The sequence below is a fragment of the Podarcis pityusensis genome, assembly GCF_964106645.2.
Source record: "Podarcis pityusensis genome assembly, chromosome: 8".
NCBI classification, from domain to species: domain Eukaryota; kingdom Metazoa; phylum Chordata; class Lepidosauria; order Squamata; family Lacertidae; genus Podarcis; species Podarcis pityusensis.
This window is the reverse complement of record NC_138033.1, coordinates 65,903,505-65,920,255: the sequence shown is the minus strand read 5'-3', so window position 1 is coordinate 65,920,255 and position 16,751 is coordinate 65,903,505. Positions and strand designations below refer to the sequence as shown.

The 16,751-nt window shown below is 47.6% G+C and overlaps 1 protein-coding gene across 8 annotated transcripts in view; it reads left to right on the top strand.

Moving 5' to 3' along the window:
* Positions 1 to 16,751, top strand: part of FHAD1 (forkhead associated phosphopeptide binding domain 1) — a 41,353-nt gene that overhangs the window by 22,544 nt on the left and 2,058 nt on the right. For all 8 annotated transcript variants that reach the window (XM_081016016.1, XM_081016017.1, XM_081016021.1 and 5 more), the window contains 9 exons: positions 21 to 102; positions 520 to 626; positions 1,956 to 2,115; positions 2,734 to 2,866; positions 7,038 to 7,173; positions 12,688 to 12,809; positions 13,153 to 13,248; positions 14,223 to 14,443; positions 15,249 to 15,414. In XM_081016016.1, coding sequence (XP_080872142.1) covers positions 21 to 102; positions 520 to 626; positions 1,956 to 2,115; positions 2,734 to 2,866; positions 7,038 to 7,173; positions 12,688 to 12,809; positions 13,153 to 13,248; positions 14,223 to 14,443; positions 15,249 to 15,414 — 1,223 coding nt within the window. The remainder of the gene's footprint in view (positions 1 to 20; positions 103 to 519; positions 627 to 1,955; positions 2,116 to 2,733; positions 2,867 to 7,037; positions 7,174 to 12,687; positions 12,810 to 13,152; positions 13,249 to 14,222; positions 14,444 to 15,248; positions 15,415 to 16,751) is intronic.

Genomic DNA, 16,751 nt, shown 5'->3' with positions numbered 1-16,751 from the left:
GTGTCTCTCTTTTTCCTCAGACATGCAGAGGGAATCTTGCAAGTTGTTGCCAGCTCATCCACCAGAGGTTCCTTGCCCGGAAGGGTCTGATGTTTTCCTGAAGTAAGTCACTAAATTTCCTATCGGCTTCCTATTGCTGCTTTCTATAGCATAATTACTCAAAAGCTGTGGGAAAAGGAAGTCTTGGAAATAGCAATATATGTTTGTGAGAATTCCAAACAGGGGTAATGAGTCATATTTCCAAAGTGCATTATAATATTTTGAGGCTTGTCTAATCAGTCTCCCATTCTGGTGGCATAACTTGACAGTATGCTAATGAGCCCCTTTGATGAAAGCCATCTGCATTTGTACCCCCCAAATACGTATTGACTCCCATAAAAACTGGAGGGAGTTTTTTTCATAATCTTCCTCATGATAGACTTAAAAGGTTTTAAAATAATCAAATAAAGAATGAGCATCTCAAGCTGCGTTATTCAGACTGAATTTTTTGCTTCTTCATTTTTGTTTCACAAACTTCAGGGAAGGATTAGCAGCTGCAAAGCATGAAATCGTGTCCAACCAGGCTGTCATTTCAGAGTTAAAGAAGGAACTCTCAGAAGCCAGAGCCAGGGTGTCTGATGTGATTGGTTTGTGAAATGGCATCACGTAACTTAATATGTTTTTTACCACCTTCCCTCCTATCCTCAGCCTGGAGCCTATTAGATGTTTTCCAACTACAACTCCCAGCTGGCTGGACCTGATGGGAGTTATAGTCTAAAACACCCAGATAGCACCAAGAATGCTCTGTCCATACCTATCTGGGAGCAAGGCCTGTGAAACTCAGCCAAACATAGGATTGCACTGTTAAGAACTAAAAAACTGGAACACCTTAAGAGAAAGGGACAGTGGATCAGTTCAATCAGAGACCGAATTTCTGCTTGCTAATAGAGAGAAAGATACTGCTGGGAAAGTGTCTTCCTTTGTCTGGGCTGCAGCAAATACATATATAAAATGTGTGCCAGTTTTTATGGTGCATGATGGCCCTGTTGCTGTTTGTTTATGATGCTTTGCTTTTACTTTGTTGGCAAGCATGCATAGGGGGCTACAGCTTGGAAAGTGTTTGAGAAGAGGGAGTTCCATATTTATAGATTTGCGGTGAGCAAGCTGTGACTCTCCGGAAACTGTTGGACTCCAACTCCCATCACCCCTTGAGCTTTGGCCAGGCAGGTTGGGCCTGATGGGAGTTGGAGTTCAGCAACATCTGGAGAGCTGCAGCTTGCCCACCTCTGTGGTAGAGCCAACACTGTAAATGGCTCTAGGATCCTTTGCTGTGCTAATGCAACACAGAGATGCTTTTAAAGAAGATCTTCCTTCATTGAACAAATGCCCCCATGGAGACCAAGTTTCTAATATCCAAAGTTTGGTTAGGAGAAAATGGGAGCACCTGTCAGCTCACACAGTCCTTCCTCCTCCCTTATCATGCACAGATCTTCGTTTTTCTTCCTTTTTGACGGTGTTTCATCTACACCAATGTTAATCCAGTTCGCACTAGAATGTGTGCATCCCCAGGTTGTAAACCCAGGTTTGAAACTAACCATGGTTAGTGTTAAAATTGCTGCAGGTGTAACATTGCACAAAGCTAGCACAAAAACAGAGAGAAGGTGAACGGTCGCATGTACCAGAGGAAAGAGAAAATGAAAAGTATTGTGGGAGCCCACAGTGCAATCCCCCTCTTCCGAGTCAGGGCTAGGAAGTGAAGCCCTCTTAGGTGTATTGGGCCATGGTACTGAAAGTTTGGTCATAGTTCATCATCTCTGTCTTTCCTGTTCCTGGGTGTGTGTGTCTGCATCAGGAGTGGCAAACCTCTGGCCCTCCAGATGTTGGACCTCCAACTTCCATCAGTCCCAGCCATCATGTATATCTATAGGATCTACAGCTAAGATAGCCCCAAACCACTCCAAACTCTCTTTGTGCAGGAGAACTCAGTGAAAAACAGAAGATGGAGCTAGAGCAGAAACGGCGTCTTGTCCACAGCCAAGCCCACGAACTCAACCAGCTTCGAGAGAAACTCTTTGAGATGTCCAAGCTTGTGGACCAGAAAGATGCAGACCTCAAAGCACAAAGCGAAGAATTAAGGTAGGGAGTTGTTTGTATCACACTTTTCATCCAAGGAGCTCAAGGCAACATTCATGGTTCCCTCCCAGACTTGCCCTCACAACAACTCTATGAGGTTGGTTCGGCTGAGATATAGTGACTAGCCCAGGGCCGCCCAGCAAGTTTTGTGGCAGAGTATTTGAACCCATGTCTCCTCAGTCCCAGCCTGATTACTCTTAGCACTATGACAGACTGATCTCTAGTGTGAGGCCATTGCTGCGAGTGCAGGGGGCAGGGCTTGGTGGCGGCCTTGGATGGGCTGCACTAAATACAGCCGCACCAGAACCATTATTTTAAAAACTCTTTCCTGGTGGTGGTGGTAGCTCTGGGAGTACAGATGGAAGGTCCCAGCTGTAGCCCCTTGATATCTCAATTTTAAAAAGGGGAGTCAGAAGGGATGGAAAAGCCTATAGAAAGCTGGTCCCAGACCCAGTAGATGTTGCTGGGCTTGTTCAGCCAGTATGTTGACTCTGCTGCTTCCTCCTAACCTCTGTTCTTCACTAGATGCTTGCTAACATCAGCCTTTGGTCTCCACCACCCATCATTCTCCTTTAGCAACAACTTCTCCTCCTCCTTCCCCTCTTCCTTTTTGGAGTGCAGGAACATCAGAGGGAAGCTGCAGGAGCTGGCGACAGAGAGGAAGGAAAAGGCAGGTGAGCCCAAGAAAATTGCGCAGCACAAGAGCGTGCAGACAAGGTCCTCCACCCCGGACGAAGCCCCCACAAGCAAGAAGGCAAGTGGCACTCGAAGCAGGGAACACTGTGGAGCACTCTGGTAGTACTGGTGGGGACCTCTCCTGCACCTGCTATTTGCCTTCGGAGCAATGCGCTGGGAACATGGATGCAGAAGACTTGGGGTACCAAAGGCCTGTCAACCAGATTGACTGCGGCGAGCTGTAAAATGGGATAATAAGATGGCTCAGCTTTCAGGATCATTGTAACGAACACAGGGAGATCTGTATGCAGAGTCCAATTACGGGTCCAATTAGTATTGTCTGCACCAGCAGTGGAGAACCTCCAACCCACGAGGCTTATGGCTAAGCCTTGCCCATCTACTCTACCCTGACGCCGTATATACAATGTCAGGTGTCAGGCAGCTATAAGGTGGAGCTGGTCTGCAGTCACCAGTGCTGAAAGGTTTTAGATAAGGGTCTTTTCTAGCCCAAATTTGGTATGCTAAGGATTGAACTTGGTCAGGAATCTTGTCTTGAAACAGCCACATGGCTGATTGATTTCAACTGCTCGTCTCTGTGCCAGCAGGACAAAGGTGGAGGACTCTTTTTGGCCCAAAGGTGAATTCCTTTGTGGGCAGGTTTTCAGGGGCTACTTGTCAGAGGGGAGGGATGTGGCTTGGGAAGAGGGCAGCATGACTTGGCCCCTGGGGCTGAGGTTCCCCACCCTTGTGTCACAAGAGCACGCAGGTCAGTAATCACACAGTTCAAAGTTGGAGTTAACTCTTTATTAGCAAACACATGATTGCCACAGACATGGTTGAGTGTCAGGTCTAATGAGCACAGCAGCTCATTCTCAGTGGTCTTCCTCTATGAAAATCAGTTGCCAAGACTGAAAGTCCCCGCCTCTTATCACCTAAGTCCCCACCTCTCCAGGGCGTTTCCAGGGAACCAGAGACTGCGCCTGCATGCAGACACAGTCCCCTCCACCCTTTTCATGCCTCTTCTGGTTCTGGGAGACCAGGGGAGAGGGAAGCTTGTCACAGCACACAGGGGAGACCCTCATGACTCTTCTCCAGCATGACATATCTCTATCTCTTGGCCTCCCTCCCTCCATTCTCCTGCTTCAGCTTCTGCCTCTGATTCTGGACTTTTCTCTGCCACAAACTTTCCTGGCTTACTAAGCCCTGCTACCTCTTCACCTCTTCCCAATTTTCTCCCCCTGACCACTCATCATTGTGCCACTACCAATCCCCAGGCTCGGAGCCTTTTTCCCTTGGGTTTTCCCAGCTGGTTTCTCCGATAATTCCTCTGTGTCCAACCAGCCCATGACATCTTGCTCCAAAAGAATTGTGCCTGTTGGAAGCAAACAAAATGACTGAAGATGCCCTTTATGTTTAATTGCTCTAAAGCTGTTGAATGAGTCAGCATTGCCAAAATGTCATTTTCTGCCTGTAATGATCCATTGTAACCTAGAAAAATGACAGCGTACCCAAAGCCTGACTATGTGAGACCCTGCATATCTCACCAAGCGATGATCTTAACGATGAGCGTTCACATAACCTACACGGTCTCATTAATATTCAGGGAAGGGAGGCAGCCTGTTTGGAATGCGACAGGCTGCATGTGCAGTCCCTGGCACCTCGAAGTTGGGCTAGAAAATGCTTCTATTTGAAGTCTTTTAGTGTTGTTGCCAGTCAGTGTAGACCAGCTCTGTCTTTTCCCTGCATCATATATGGTGTAAGGTGCAGAGCAGGTGGGCAAGGCTTGGCCAAATCGGGGGCCTAATTTATGGTCACCAGATTTTTTTTCAATGAATCCAGGGACCCTTTTTTTTTTTTTTTTGAAGCTGAGTAGCAACAGGGAGTCAGTAGTGGGGATGGTGAGGCAAAAGACACAAGCACACATACATATTGTATAAAGGTGCAAAGCCCTTCTTTCACAACCTGTGAAACATAAATGCGCAGAGTTTTTAAAAAACTGGGCAATGGCGTGCCGCCGCCCATGACTCCCGAGCCTCCCCCGATCTCCTGCCCCCTTCCTCCATTGTTTTGACTGATCAGGGGAGATTTGGGACTCACGGGCAGGTGATGCCCGTTTTTACAAAACTCTGCACATTTATGTTTCACAGGGTGCAAAAGAAGGGCTTTGCACCTTGCCTGGCAGAGAAACCATGCGCCTTGTGCCCCTCCTGGGCAGCGCCTGCCTGCCCGTGACTCCCAAGCCTCCCCCAATCTGTCAAAACAAAGGGGGAAGGGAGCAGGAGATCTGCACCGCCAGACATCCCTGGTTCCCCTTCGGCAGTGGCAGCAGCAGTGAGCAGCTCCTGAAGCCAGCCAGAGCCAACTGCGCCACCAGGCTGGCTCTGGGCTGCTGAGGCTGCCACTGCCATGTTTCCCGGGGACAGATTTGCAAATCTGGGGACATTCCAGGGACGGAATTTGTCTGGGGACAGATTTGCAAATCCAGGGACGTCTGGTAACCCTAGCCTAATTAGACCCACGGGCTGGAGGTTCTCCTCTGCTGGTGCAGATAGTACTAGCCGCACCCATGCTCTGATTCTGTCTGCAGCAGCTTCCTGCATTCCTTATGATGATCCTGCAAGCTGAGCCATCTTATTATCCCCATTTTGCAGATGGAACTGTTGAAACTGAGTGCTAGTGGCTTGCATACAACCAATTAGCGAGAGTTGAGATTTGAACTGGGGGCTACCACTTGCACTGTTAACAACAGGCTGTGCCAGCTCTCACCTGTAAACTGATACTTGCTCAGGGGAGCAGATTGGTCATGTCGTAGCTTAACCACTCTCCGGTATTCATGTGGCACTTGCATTCATGCAGCCTGCTGTCTTCCCATCTGGTGAAGACACGAAACACAGAGCCTTTGCACAGTAGGTAGGTCAGCTTGCCCTTCAGCTCCAGTAATAGGAACCAGCCCTGTCCGTGCTGCTAGTACAAGTAACTGCCATTGATGCTGCAGCATCAGGGCTCCAGTACAGCTGCTGTGAAGCCCAGCTGAACTGGGCAAAGAACTTCTTCATCTTGGGTGGATGAAGCAGGACCCAGAAGCCTGTTGTTCTGTCCAACAAAACCTCCCTGGAGCTGTTGCAGGATTGTTCCCCAGGAGGAGGCAACCCCCTGCAGCTCAAGCATCAGCACACGATTTTGCTAACATTTATCTCCTGTCCCATGTAACTTGATTCTCATTAAGTACCTATCATCCAGGCATGTTGTGATAGGTAACTGGCAAATGTTTTTATAGCGCTTTGCAAAATGTGAAGTCTTGTTAACTGCTAAGTGTGATTGTAATTGCTCATTAGAGTTGGAAAGGCAGCTTGTGGGAGAAAATAAAAAGGGACGTGCTCAGGCTCTCCCATTTTATTCCACAAATACTTGCACAAGTGCACACAAAGCAGAGTGGTCTTTTGGTCCTAGGTCCTTTGCAAATAACGGTTTTATCTACCCTAAGGAAAGCCATGGGCAAATTTTCAAAGTCTTTTCTGGGCCATATGTAGCAGCAACTAATTAGATTGCGTCTGCTAAGCAATTTGGACAAGAATAGTTGCTTTTCATTGGGGGATTAGGGTGGACTTTGAGGTTTCTTACTCTGATTTTTTAAAAGGACAGAGAAATATATATATATTAATTTAACTTGTTCATTACTATAATTTCTGTATATAAAACAGCTTATAAACTATTTCCATCTGTATACTCAAATTCTGAACACTTAAAAAACTATATACCTAGAAAATCAATAATACGCCTCTGCTTTGTTAAAAATGTGTCAATTTGGAATTTTTTAAAAGAAAACTTTGATAAACTAGGTAAAAAATAAATGGGCTCTCAGAAGATCTAATAGAGCAAAGGATTTGTTTAAGGGAGGGGAAAAATGTGTGTGCATGCAGAGTGGAGTGCATTGCAGAGATAAGGAAAGATAAAAACAGGAACCAAGCTTAGCTGATGTTGTAAAATCAAGATGGTGCCCTGAGGTTGCTGTCAGTCTCTGTTCCCTGTACTGTGAGCTGGAACATTGCCAAGGCATTTTGATGCAAGAGAGCTACTTCCCCGTTTTTAAAAAATGGAACTCTTTGAGGGTGACCTTCTTCCCCTTTTCATGTAGCGCCTTTTGTAATTTTTGCATTGAGGAATCCACATGGAAGCGAGTTGCCCAGAGGGGGCCCTTATCACCTTGTTGCCTCAGAAGAAAATTATTAACCTGAGCCTGTTTCCTTCAGGTATCGTCCGTGAGCCTTGCTGATCTGGGAGCAAGATGCAAAGGCTCCAGACACGAGGAAATCATCAGTCGCCAGAAAGGCGCCCTGGCTGAGCTGCGGCAAAGAGTCAGAATGCTAGAAAGGGGTCACCCATTGGGTGAGTGCTACATTTAATGGAACGCTTGCAGGCCATGATTTGTGCAGTTAGCTTTTGCAAGTTGTGGGATGAATTTGGGTACCTGAGAAACAGCAGTAAGAAATCAAGCATTGCTGTAAGGCTTCACCCCTGCAAGCACCTGCACAGGTCTAGTGTAAAACACACACACATGGTCACAAGTAGCTTGTTAGTGGAACTACTACATGCCTTTAAATTCAGGTAAAGGTAAAGGGGGCCCCTGATCATTAGGTCCAGTCGTGACCTGTTACCATAAAGCACCAATGCTGCAGCAAGCAAAGGCTCCAGCAGCTCAGCCAGCTGCTTGTGGCTGGAAAGCCAGACAGGATGTTTGTGACTGTTGCCATGGGAACAAAGGGGCAGTCCATTCTGTACTGAGCACCGGATGTTAGCTCAGTGTGTGTGTGTCATATGACCCGTACTGGATGTACTTGGGAGGAGTTACTTCTTGCTGTTGTTGAGAGCAGACATGTTTCTCTGTACTGATGTAAGAGGCAGAAATAAATGATGTAAATAGTTTTCTGTCTGCTTCTTTCCCCTCCCTGGGGACACCAAAGGGGAGAGAGGAAGAACGGTGTGTTCCTCTCATACATCTGAGAAGAATCGCCGGACCTCGCCTGCTTATCAGCAGAGGTTGGGAGACGCGGGGAGGTCGACAGGAATATCTGCCGGTGGCTACGCTGTGGCACATTCCTCTGACCCAGGCAGAATTCCAACAGTGGCAGCCTTCGGATGGTTGCGATTCATCGGACATCTGCATGAGAGGCTGGTGGATTGTCCTCCTCTGCTCCAAGGAGGAAGAGAAGCGTCTGAGAACAGCCAGAGGCTCCACAGACAGCTGATGGAAAGAAGAAGTGTTTTCCAGAGCAACAAAGTTCAAGGTATGCTGCATTTCGGGCTAAAAGTGTGAACGCAGGAAGATTAATTCCCTGGTTCACGGAGCTGCGTTTCAAAGAAAACAAAAGCTCCGGAGGAAGAGGCCTGCAGCTTGAAGGCTGAAGCCTGCATTCCACAAATTTTTGTGGTAGATAAGAAGTCCCATTGAAATGCATTGTTGCTAGGTAACGGAAAGTTGGAAAGTTACTGGCAAAGGGGCTGGACTCTGAGTGTGAGCCTGGGAAAGCGAAACAAAATCAGAGAATGTTTCGGCTACAAGGTTTACGAGCTCTTGGAAGGGACTTTTCAATAGCAGCCTGAGTTTAGCTGCCAGGTGCAAAGAGCGTAAACAATTTGCAGTTTTGCTGCGTGAGAAAGGAAAAAAACGACTGTTGGATTTTACAGTTTGTTTGACATTGTGAGCTGGAGGCTTGGCTTCAAGATGGATGCCAAGAAAGGGGGAGCTTTGCCTTGCCCACCTCCCCTGACCAATGACAATTATTCATCTTGGTCTGTAAAGATGAAGGCCCTGCTGCAGAATCAGAGGCTTTTTGATGTAATTGAAAACCCCATCCCTGCAGCACCAACCAGAGGTTGGGAATCACAGAATGTAAGGGCCAGGACTGCTATAATTCTGTGTGTCTCAGATGATCAGTTGGTGCATGTTCAGCATTTAGAAAATGCGAAAGAGGTATGGGACACGCTGCGTACAACGCATCAGAGAGATGCTGGTTCTTCAGCGTTGCTGTATTTTGAGAAATTGACCAATCTGAGACTTGCGCCTGATGGAGATGTTCAAGCGCACCTGACAGAAATGAAGTTTCTGCGTCAACAGATGGTGGAACGCAATTTCCGTCTTCAGGAGGAAGTGTTTTGCTTCATGATGATAAACAGCCTTAGCCGCACCTACAAGGTTGTTGCCAGTCAGCTTGGTTCCCTACCGGCCGCGCAGCTGACCGCGGAGAGAGTTTGTGCTGTGGTCCTGAATGAACACGACAGACTTGCTGCACTGCAAGAAAAAGACAGGGGGAGGGAAGAACAGAGTTCTAATTCCCCCACTGCTGATGCTACTGGAGAGCATGGTGTAGCATTGAGTGCTGTCCGATGCTACAATTGTGGACAGACTGGGCATCTACAGCGAAACTGTAAGAAGCCGCGCCAGTCAAGAGGAGCAAAGAGCAGCTCTACGAAGCCTCAGGCGTCAGGCAAAAGCCGTACCAAGTGCCAGGTGAAACCTGCAAAGGCTATGATGGCGAAAGGAACCACGCCAGATGTTGGGAACTCGTTCATAATCGACACGGGCTGTACAAAACATTTGTGCCCGCACAGAGGACTATTTTCGACGTTGAAAAAGCAAAGCTTCACTGTGCAACAGGCCAACGGTCAAGAGTTGGAAGCGACTGGAATTGGGACTGTGTATCTTGAGAGTCTGAACTTGACTATAAATGATGTTTACCTGGTTCCAGAACTGAGATTTAATCTGCTGAGCGTGTCGCAGATTGCAAAGAAAGGACTGAAACTGTCCTATGATGCTAAAAGCTGCAAGATCTACAAAGATGGAGAACTGTTTCTTACTGCCAAAGAGAAAGATGGACTGTATTTGTTGACTTTTGATCAAAGTGATTACATGAAATGTAATTCTTCTGATGTTTCTAACGAAATCTCTCTTGCAGGGGTGACCAAGACCAGTGTGAGCACCAGGAAGGTGACTAAGACCAAGAAGGTCGACAGAGCATTTCAGCGGGTGTATGCTGATGTGATTGGTCCTCTAGAACCATCTAGAGGCGGTGCACGATTTTACCTTTTGTGTGTGGATTGTTTCACTAATTATTCTTGGGTTTATATGATGGAGAAACCGCAAGAAACTTTAGAAAAGTTTCAGGAGTTTTGTGACAAGGTTAAAAATATGCATGATGCTAACATTGATTGTCTTTTCACAGATCACAAGCAAATTTTTCTGTTACAGAAGTTTCAGAAGTTCCTGGATGGAAAAGGGATAGACCACAAAGTGGCAGTTTCGCAAGAAGCGTGGAACAAGGGGGTCTGTGTAAAAGTGAACAAAGAATTGCAAAAGGGGATGAATGCGCAATTGCTGAGTTCACATTTGCCACATGAATATTGGGCCGAATCACTAGCGTCCTATCTTCATGTGTGGTTGAGAAAAGTCTCAACAGAGTTGGGATGTTCTCCTTTTGAGAAACTGTTCAATAGAAAACCTTCTGTTGCCTATTTTAAGGTTTTCAGGTCTCATGTGAGAACAGAAGCTCCAGGTGGTGTAAAGAATGCCAGAGGCATTTTCGTGGGTTATGAAAAAGGTCTCTACAGAGTAATTTTGTCTGAATCTGGTCAGGTGATTCTCACAAAGTTCCTAGAGAGTGCTCCAGAGCGGGAGCGGGTTGTAGAACAAACTTTTCCCACAGGACACGATTCAGATGATGATGATGAGTTTGATCTTATTGAGTTCAGTAGTACTGATGATGACAGCGATAGCTCAGACAGCTCAGTTGTAACAGTCATTGAGAGGAAATCTCACACAATGGATAGACCTTCACAGGTGAAGGAAGAACCACTGATTGCTACTGGTTCTCCAGAGAGTTCAGAGGCTGAACCAGAAAGCAGAGAAGAGCAGCAACTTTTACGTAGGTCTGAGAGAGCAACGAAGGGTGTACCACCCAAGAGGTATTCAAAGGAGTTTGCTAACCTTGCATATGTTGCTATTGTAAACGACCAAGGACAGATTGAAGCTGTGTCTGAGTCAGAGACAAAGGCACAACAGAGAGTTGTTAACCAAGGTAATGCGAAGTCACACAACCAGAGAGGTACATTGGTTAAACCAGTGGCGGGTAGTTCCAAGGGTGGAACTGAAACAACAGGGGAATGTTATAAATATAACAACTGTTTGTTTTCTTCTCTGGATGACGCTTTGCTCGCAGCACACATTGATACTTTAGGGGGAGTATGTTACCATAAAGCACCAATGCTGCAGCAAGCAAAGGCTCCAGCAGCTCAGCCAGCTGCTTGTGGCTGGAAAGCCAGACAGGATGTTTGTGACTGTTGCCATGGGAACAAAGGGGCAGTCCATTCTGTACTGAGCACCGGATGTTAGCTCAGTGTGTGTGTGTCATATGACCCGTACTGGATGTACTTGGGAGGAGTTACTTCTTGCTGTTGTTGAGAGCAGACATGTTTCTCTGTACTGATGTAAGAGGCAGAAATAAATGATGTAAATAGTTTTCTGTCTGCTTCTTTCCCCTCCCTGGGGACACCAAAGGGGAGAGAGGAAGAACGGTGTGTTCCTCTCATACATCTGAGAAGAATCGCCGGACCTCGCCTGCTTATCAGCAGAGGTTGGGAGACGCGGGGAGGTCGACAGGAATATCTGCCGGTGGCTACGCTGTGGCACATTCCTCTGACCCAGGCAGAATTCCAACATGACCGACTCTGGGGTTGTGGCGCTCATCTCGCTTTATTGGCCGAGGGAGCCGGCGTACAGCTTCCGGGTCATGTGGCCAGCATGACTAAGCCGTTTCTGGCGAACCAGAGCAGCGCACGGAAACACCGTTTACCTTCCCGCTGGAGCGGTACCTATTTATCTACTTGCACTTTGACGTGCTTTCAAACTGCTAGGTTGGCAGGAGCAGGGACCGAGCAACGGGAGCTCACCCTGTCGCGGGGATTCAAACCGCCGACCTTCTGATCATAGAATCATAGAGTTGGAAGAGACCACAAGGGCCATCGAGTCCAACCCCCTGCCAAGCAGGAAACTTGATCGGCAAGTCCTAGGCTCTGTGGTTTAACCCACAGCGCCACCCGCGTCCCTAAATTCAGGTACAAATGCTCAAAAGGGCTAAGTTCCACCTCATGAGGAGTTGCTCATGAGGAGTTCTTCATAGCACTGCAACACCTGCCTTGCTCTGTGGGCTCTTCCAGGGGCCCAGAATAGACATCACCACATCCTTGTATCAGAAACTTCTATAGCAGGGGTGGAGATCCTCAGACCCAGGAGCCAAATGTGGTCCTCCACTCCTCTGTCTGGCCCTTGGGATGCTCCCCAGCCACACCCCTTCTCCCCAAGCTATGCCCCTCACCACTCCTGCTTTGCACCCTCTTGAGTATTTTTGCCTGGCGGGACTGAGTCTTTGAAGTCTGATAATGCTCTTTGCTTGCCCGGGTAGAGAACAGAGAGAATGGTGCAAGTGTCTGCAGATACTCAAAGAGGTAAAAATTCACATTTGTTGTTCCAACCCCTTCAGCCTCTGGCTCCACCCACCACTGGCAGGTGGCCCTCAGACTCCCTGCCCCATTCTGTGAATTAATAGAAAGAGAGCAATTTAATGAATTGCCATTGTGTGTGTGTAAAGGATTAAACACCTGCTCACCACTTCTCCAGTTGAATTTTGAATCGTGTGAGATAGAAAGTGTCTAGTCCATATCACCAAATGAGCTTTCCTGCTCAGCAGAGATTTGAACCTGGCCCTGTCCTGTTGTGCCCTAGTTCCAAGCACTCCACCCCATAGTCTTCGCCCTCTTTTCCCTGGAATCTTTCATCCTGTGCAAAACGTGTTTAATGTGAGTTTCAAGTGAAACGGGAAGTGGCACAGTACGACTTCTCTTTCTCAGGTTTTGAAGAGAGAATTGGAGAGCCACTTAGAGTGCTTAAAAAAGGCCCAGCTGAGAAGGGAGATGAAAGAACAGAGAAGGAGCAGGTGACAACCCTGATGACAGCAGCGGATGCTAATCAGGTAAACTGAACAATGCACGGTATCCTGGTGATGCTTTTTTTAGAAAACGTGTCATGAAAGGAAGGAAGAATATTTGTTGATGTCTTTTTGGCCATAGCTCCCACCTCAATAATCTATTCTGAATATTTCAGAATACATTATTTCACATTAGGAAGAACTTTCTGACAGTAAGAGCTGTTTGGTAGTGGAATGGGCTCCCTCAGAAGGTGGTAGACTCTCCTTCCTTGGAGGTTTTTAAACAGAGGGTGGATCAGTCATCTGCTATGGATTCTTTAGGTGTGATTCCTGCATTGCAGGGGGTTGGAGCTACAATGCTATGATTCTGTTTCCTTTACCCTCCCAGCTTCAAAGCAGTGTTTCCAGAACAGATCCCAACTTGACCATAGAGAGGACTGCGAAGCTGGAAATGGCTGACGCTTTAGACCTCAGTGAGAACATGGTATGAAAATGAAGAATGTGTTAAAGTACTTGGGGGGGGGCTTTATGTTGCAGAGGACATCACAGCATGCAGTCCTCTCCTGATCTGTGTCTAGGGGCAGAGATGTGCTCCCAAGAGAGGATGCTACAAATACTGTTATTACCATGCGCGTACATCAGTGATGGTGTCAGGTTTGAGCCCGCCCATCAGCGAGTGCCCTCAAGTACCCACCACATCCCCTGCCTTCAGCAGGCTTACCCTTGCCATGATGGTGGCAAGACTGTCAGCAGGCAGCCGCATTGCAGTCTGCAGGACGTGGCTGTGAGCAACCTAAAAGTTTTTTTAAAAATCTACCACAATGCCCAGAACCATCCTCTACCACCATGGCTTAGGGTTAGATGGGCATGCCCTTCCAGGGCAGCTTGGCTTCAGCAAATTCCCAAAGGTGCCAGAAGCTGACACTGACCTTCATTTGCATCAGGGCTGAGAAACCTCAGACTCAGAGGGCCAAATGTGGCCCTCCAGGCTTCTCTTACCTGAACTCCTGCCAGGCCACCTCCGCTTCCTTCCTCTGGCTCAAGTGTGTCTGCCTGGGTGGACTATACAGGGAGATGTATGTAGGGTCGGCCGTGTGTAGAAACCTCTGACATAACAAGGGTAAGAGTCATATCTGTGGCTGCACCCAATTCTGCCTCTGGCCCTACCCATCGCTGACATGTGGCCCCCAGAAGGTTACCCATGAGGGAGTACGGCCCTCAGGCTGAAAAAGGTACCCTGCCTCTGGTTTACGAGACTGCATAGTACTGATCATAGCCCTCCTATGGATTACAGGTGGGTGAATCAGGAACACAAGTGGGTTGCTCGCTTAGCTCTGCATCTCCAGTGGTAATGCAAAGCGAAGACATCTGCTTGATTTCAGAGTGGGGGTTCTTTTTCCAGCTTGGGAAAATCTTGCCATTCTCACCGATAGTTTGCTCCCTGCTCTTTCCCTCCAGTACCTCAGCCTGATCCAGGATCTCGCCAACCTGGTGAACGTCAAGGAGCTGACAGGGATGCAGACGGTAAAGCACCTTCCTTACGATGAGAGGGAGAAGCTCGGGGTGCGACGGCAGAAGGACCTCGGGCTGCTCTTTGACAAGATCAGGAAGCTCAAGGATCGCCTCGAGAGGAAAGAGTCGCTGCTGAAAGAGTACGAAAGGGACGTCGGGCAGTTCAGGTACAAAGGTGACACGCGCACACACTGTCTTTGGGGCACCTTTCTTTTTCAAAGAGCCTTTTGTATTGATTTATGCCCCGCCTTTTTCCTTGACGGACTCAAGTCAGCTTATAGATAAAATAAGAACAGCTAAAAACATAGGGGAGCAGGAAACCAGTCATTCAAAAACAACTAAACATTAATAGAATTAAAACTCTCTCTCTCTCTGTATATATATATATGAAATATCTTTTTTAAAAAACAGATGATTGCAATAAAAATGGCATGGCACCAGCCCTTTAATTAAGGGGAGACGCCTGATAAATTAACTTAGTCTGCGTCTGTTTTGGATTTGAAATTATTTGTATATGTATTTTTATTCTTCATTTTTTAATTAATGATTTTATCATGTTTCTGTTAATTTTGAACTGTTTCATGGAAAGGGATTCAGAAACGAAATGAAATAGATAAGATAGTGCTTGATAAATTTGTCATGATTGAAGCTCATTCCATTTATTATGAGGGGTGGTGGCATGTATTCATTTTTTCTGGGTGTTTCTTTACCATCCACTCAGCGGTGTCCTTAGTGCAGTTAAATATAGCCTCATGCCTGAACATTGTCTATAGGCGAGTAAAGAGTTCCTGTAGATGACCAAGCAGGAGTGCTTTGGGGAATTTCAAGCACTGGTTACTAAGTTTTTGTTGATTAGTAACTTTTAAGGACTTACAGATTTCGCTTATTGTAAGCTTCAGGGTGATGTTTCCCTTTTATAATGCGGTTTGCAACACACCAACTTCCAGCTACCCTGTCTGTCTCATTGTACAGGACAAACAAGCAGACTCTGCAAGCCTGCCAGTCTGAGCTGGCCAAATTGGCTGACAAGATCTACCGAGAAGCTGAAGAGAAGGCTTTGCTGAAAGAAGCTCTGGAGAGGACTAAATTGCAGCTGACTCAGGAGAAGAAGCTGAACAGGGCTCTCAAACAGCATAAGGTAGGTAACAGAGATCCACAGCGCCACTGGCAAACCTCTGCACAGCTACACTGCCGGTGTGAAGGCCGTTTAGCAACCTCTGCACTTGGGCAGGTGTCATTTGACAGCATCTTCCAGGCAGCTGCTGTGTTTGTATTTTGCTTGCCCCTTGGGGAGGAAAACTGGCTGAGCAATGGGGAGGGTGTGTGTGCCTTCCCCTTAGGGCCAGATCTTGAAGGGTAGCCATCATCCCAGGGGGAGAATGCAGCTTAGCTTCATTCACGGGGCGAAAGGAGAACAGGATTCAGTCAATTGGGGGTAGGAGGCAGGAGGCAGAAGGGACAGAGAAAGTCTTTTTCACATAGGGACCCTTTGCACAGAAGCTAGTTCAAGCAGCCTTGTAAGTAAGCCCGCCCCCATCAAGTTCCTAGACTGCAGGAAAGATACTACTTCCCTGCTAGGGGCTAGCAGAAAGGGTAATGGAGAGCTGTGTCTCTTGGGTGCCAAGGAAGGGGCTTTTTTCCCCTAGCATCCCACTTGTTTTCCACATTGGCTGTAGAGGAGGGATGGAACATTCTCCTGCCAGCCTCTCACTCTTCTGCATGGAACTCTGTGTGCTCACCCACATGCTACCCCTGGTCGCCTGTGGCTGCCAGGCTAGTGTTTAAATGTAAGGGTGAGTTTTGGGAAGAGGAAGACTCTCCTGGTCTGCTTGTCTTCCATGGCCACGAGTATCAGGATTGGGGATCCTCCTGGTTGCACGAGCCGCCATCTGATTTTCAGTTTCAGGGGCATGTGGGTTGCTCTGCCCAGTCTGTAGACCACCTGCCCACTAAGCAAGACAATGCCAGCTAAGGCCACTATGCAACAGATTGTCTTACCATTCAGCAGCACACTGTAGGATATAGGAAGCTTAAAGGTAAAGGGACCCCTGACCATTAGGTCCAGTCGTGACTGACTCTGGGGTTTCGGCGTTCATCTCACTTTATTGGCCGAGGGAGCCGGCGTACAGCTTCCGGGTCATGTGGCCAGCATGACTAAGCCATTTCTGGCGAACCAGAGCAGTGCACGGAAACACCGTTTACCTTCCTACTGGAGCAGTACCCATTTATCTACTTGCACTTTGACGTGCTTTCGAACTGCTAGGTTGGCAGGAGCGGCGACCAAGCAACAGGAGCTCACCCCGTCGCGGGGATTCGAACCACCAACCTTCTGATCGGCAGGTCCTAGCCTCTGTGGTTTAACCCACAGTGCCACCCATGTCCCAATAAGGAAGCTTATTGTATGCCAAATCATATTATGTGTCCATCTAGTTCTGTATTGTCTGCCTTAGCTGGCAGCAGCTGTCCAAAGTGTCA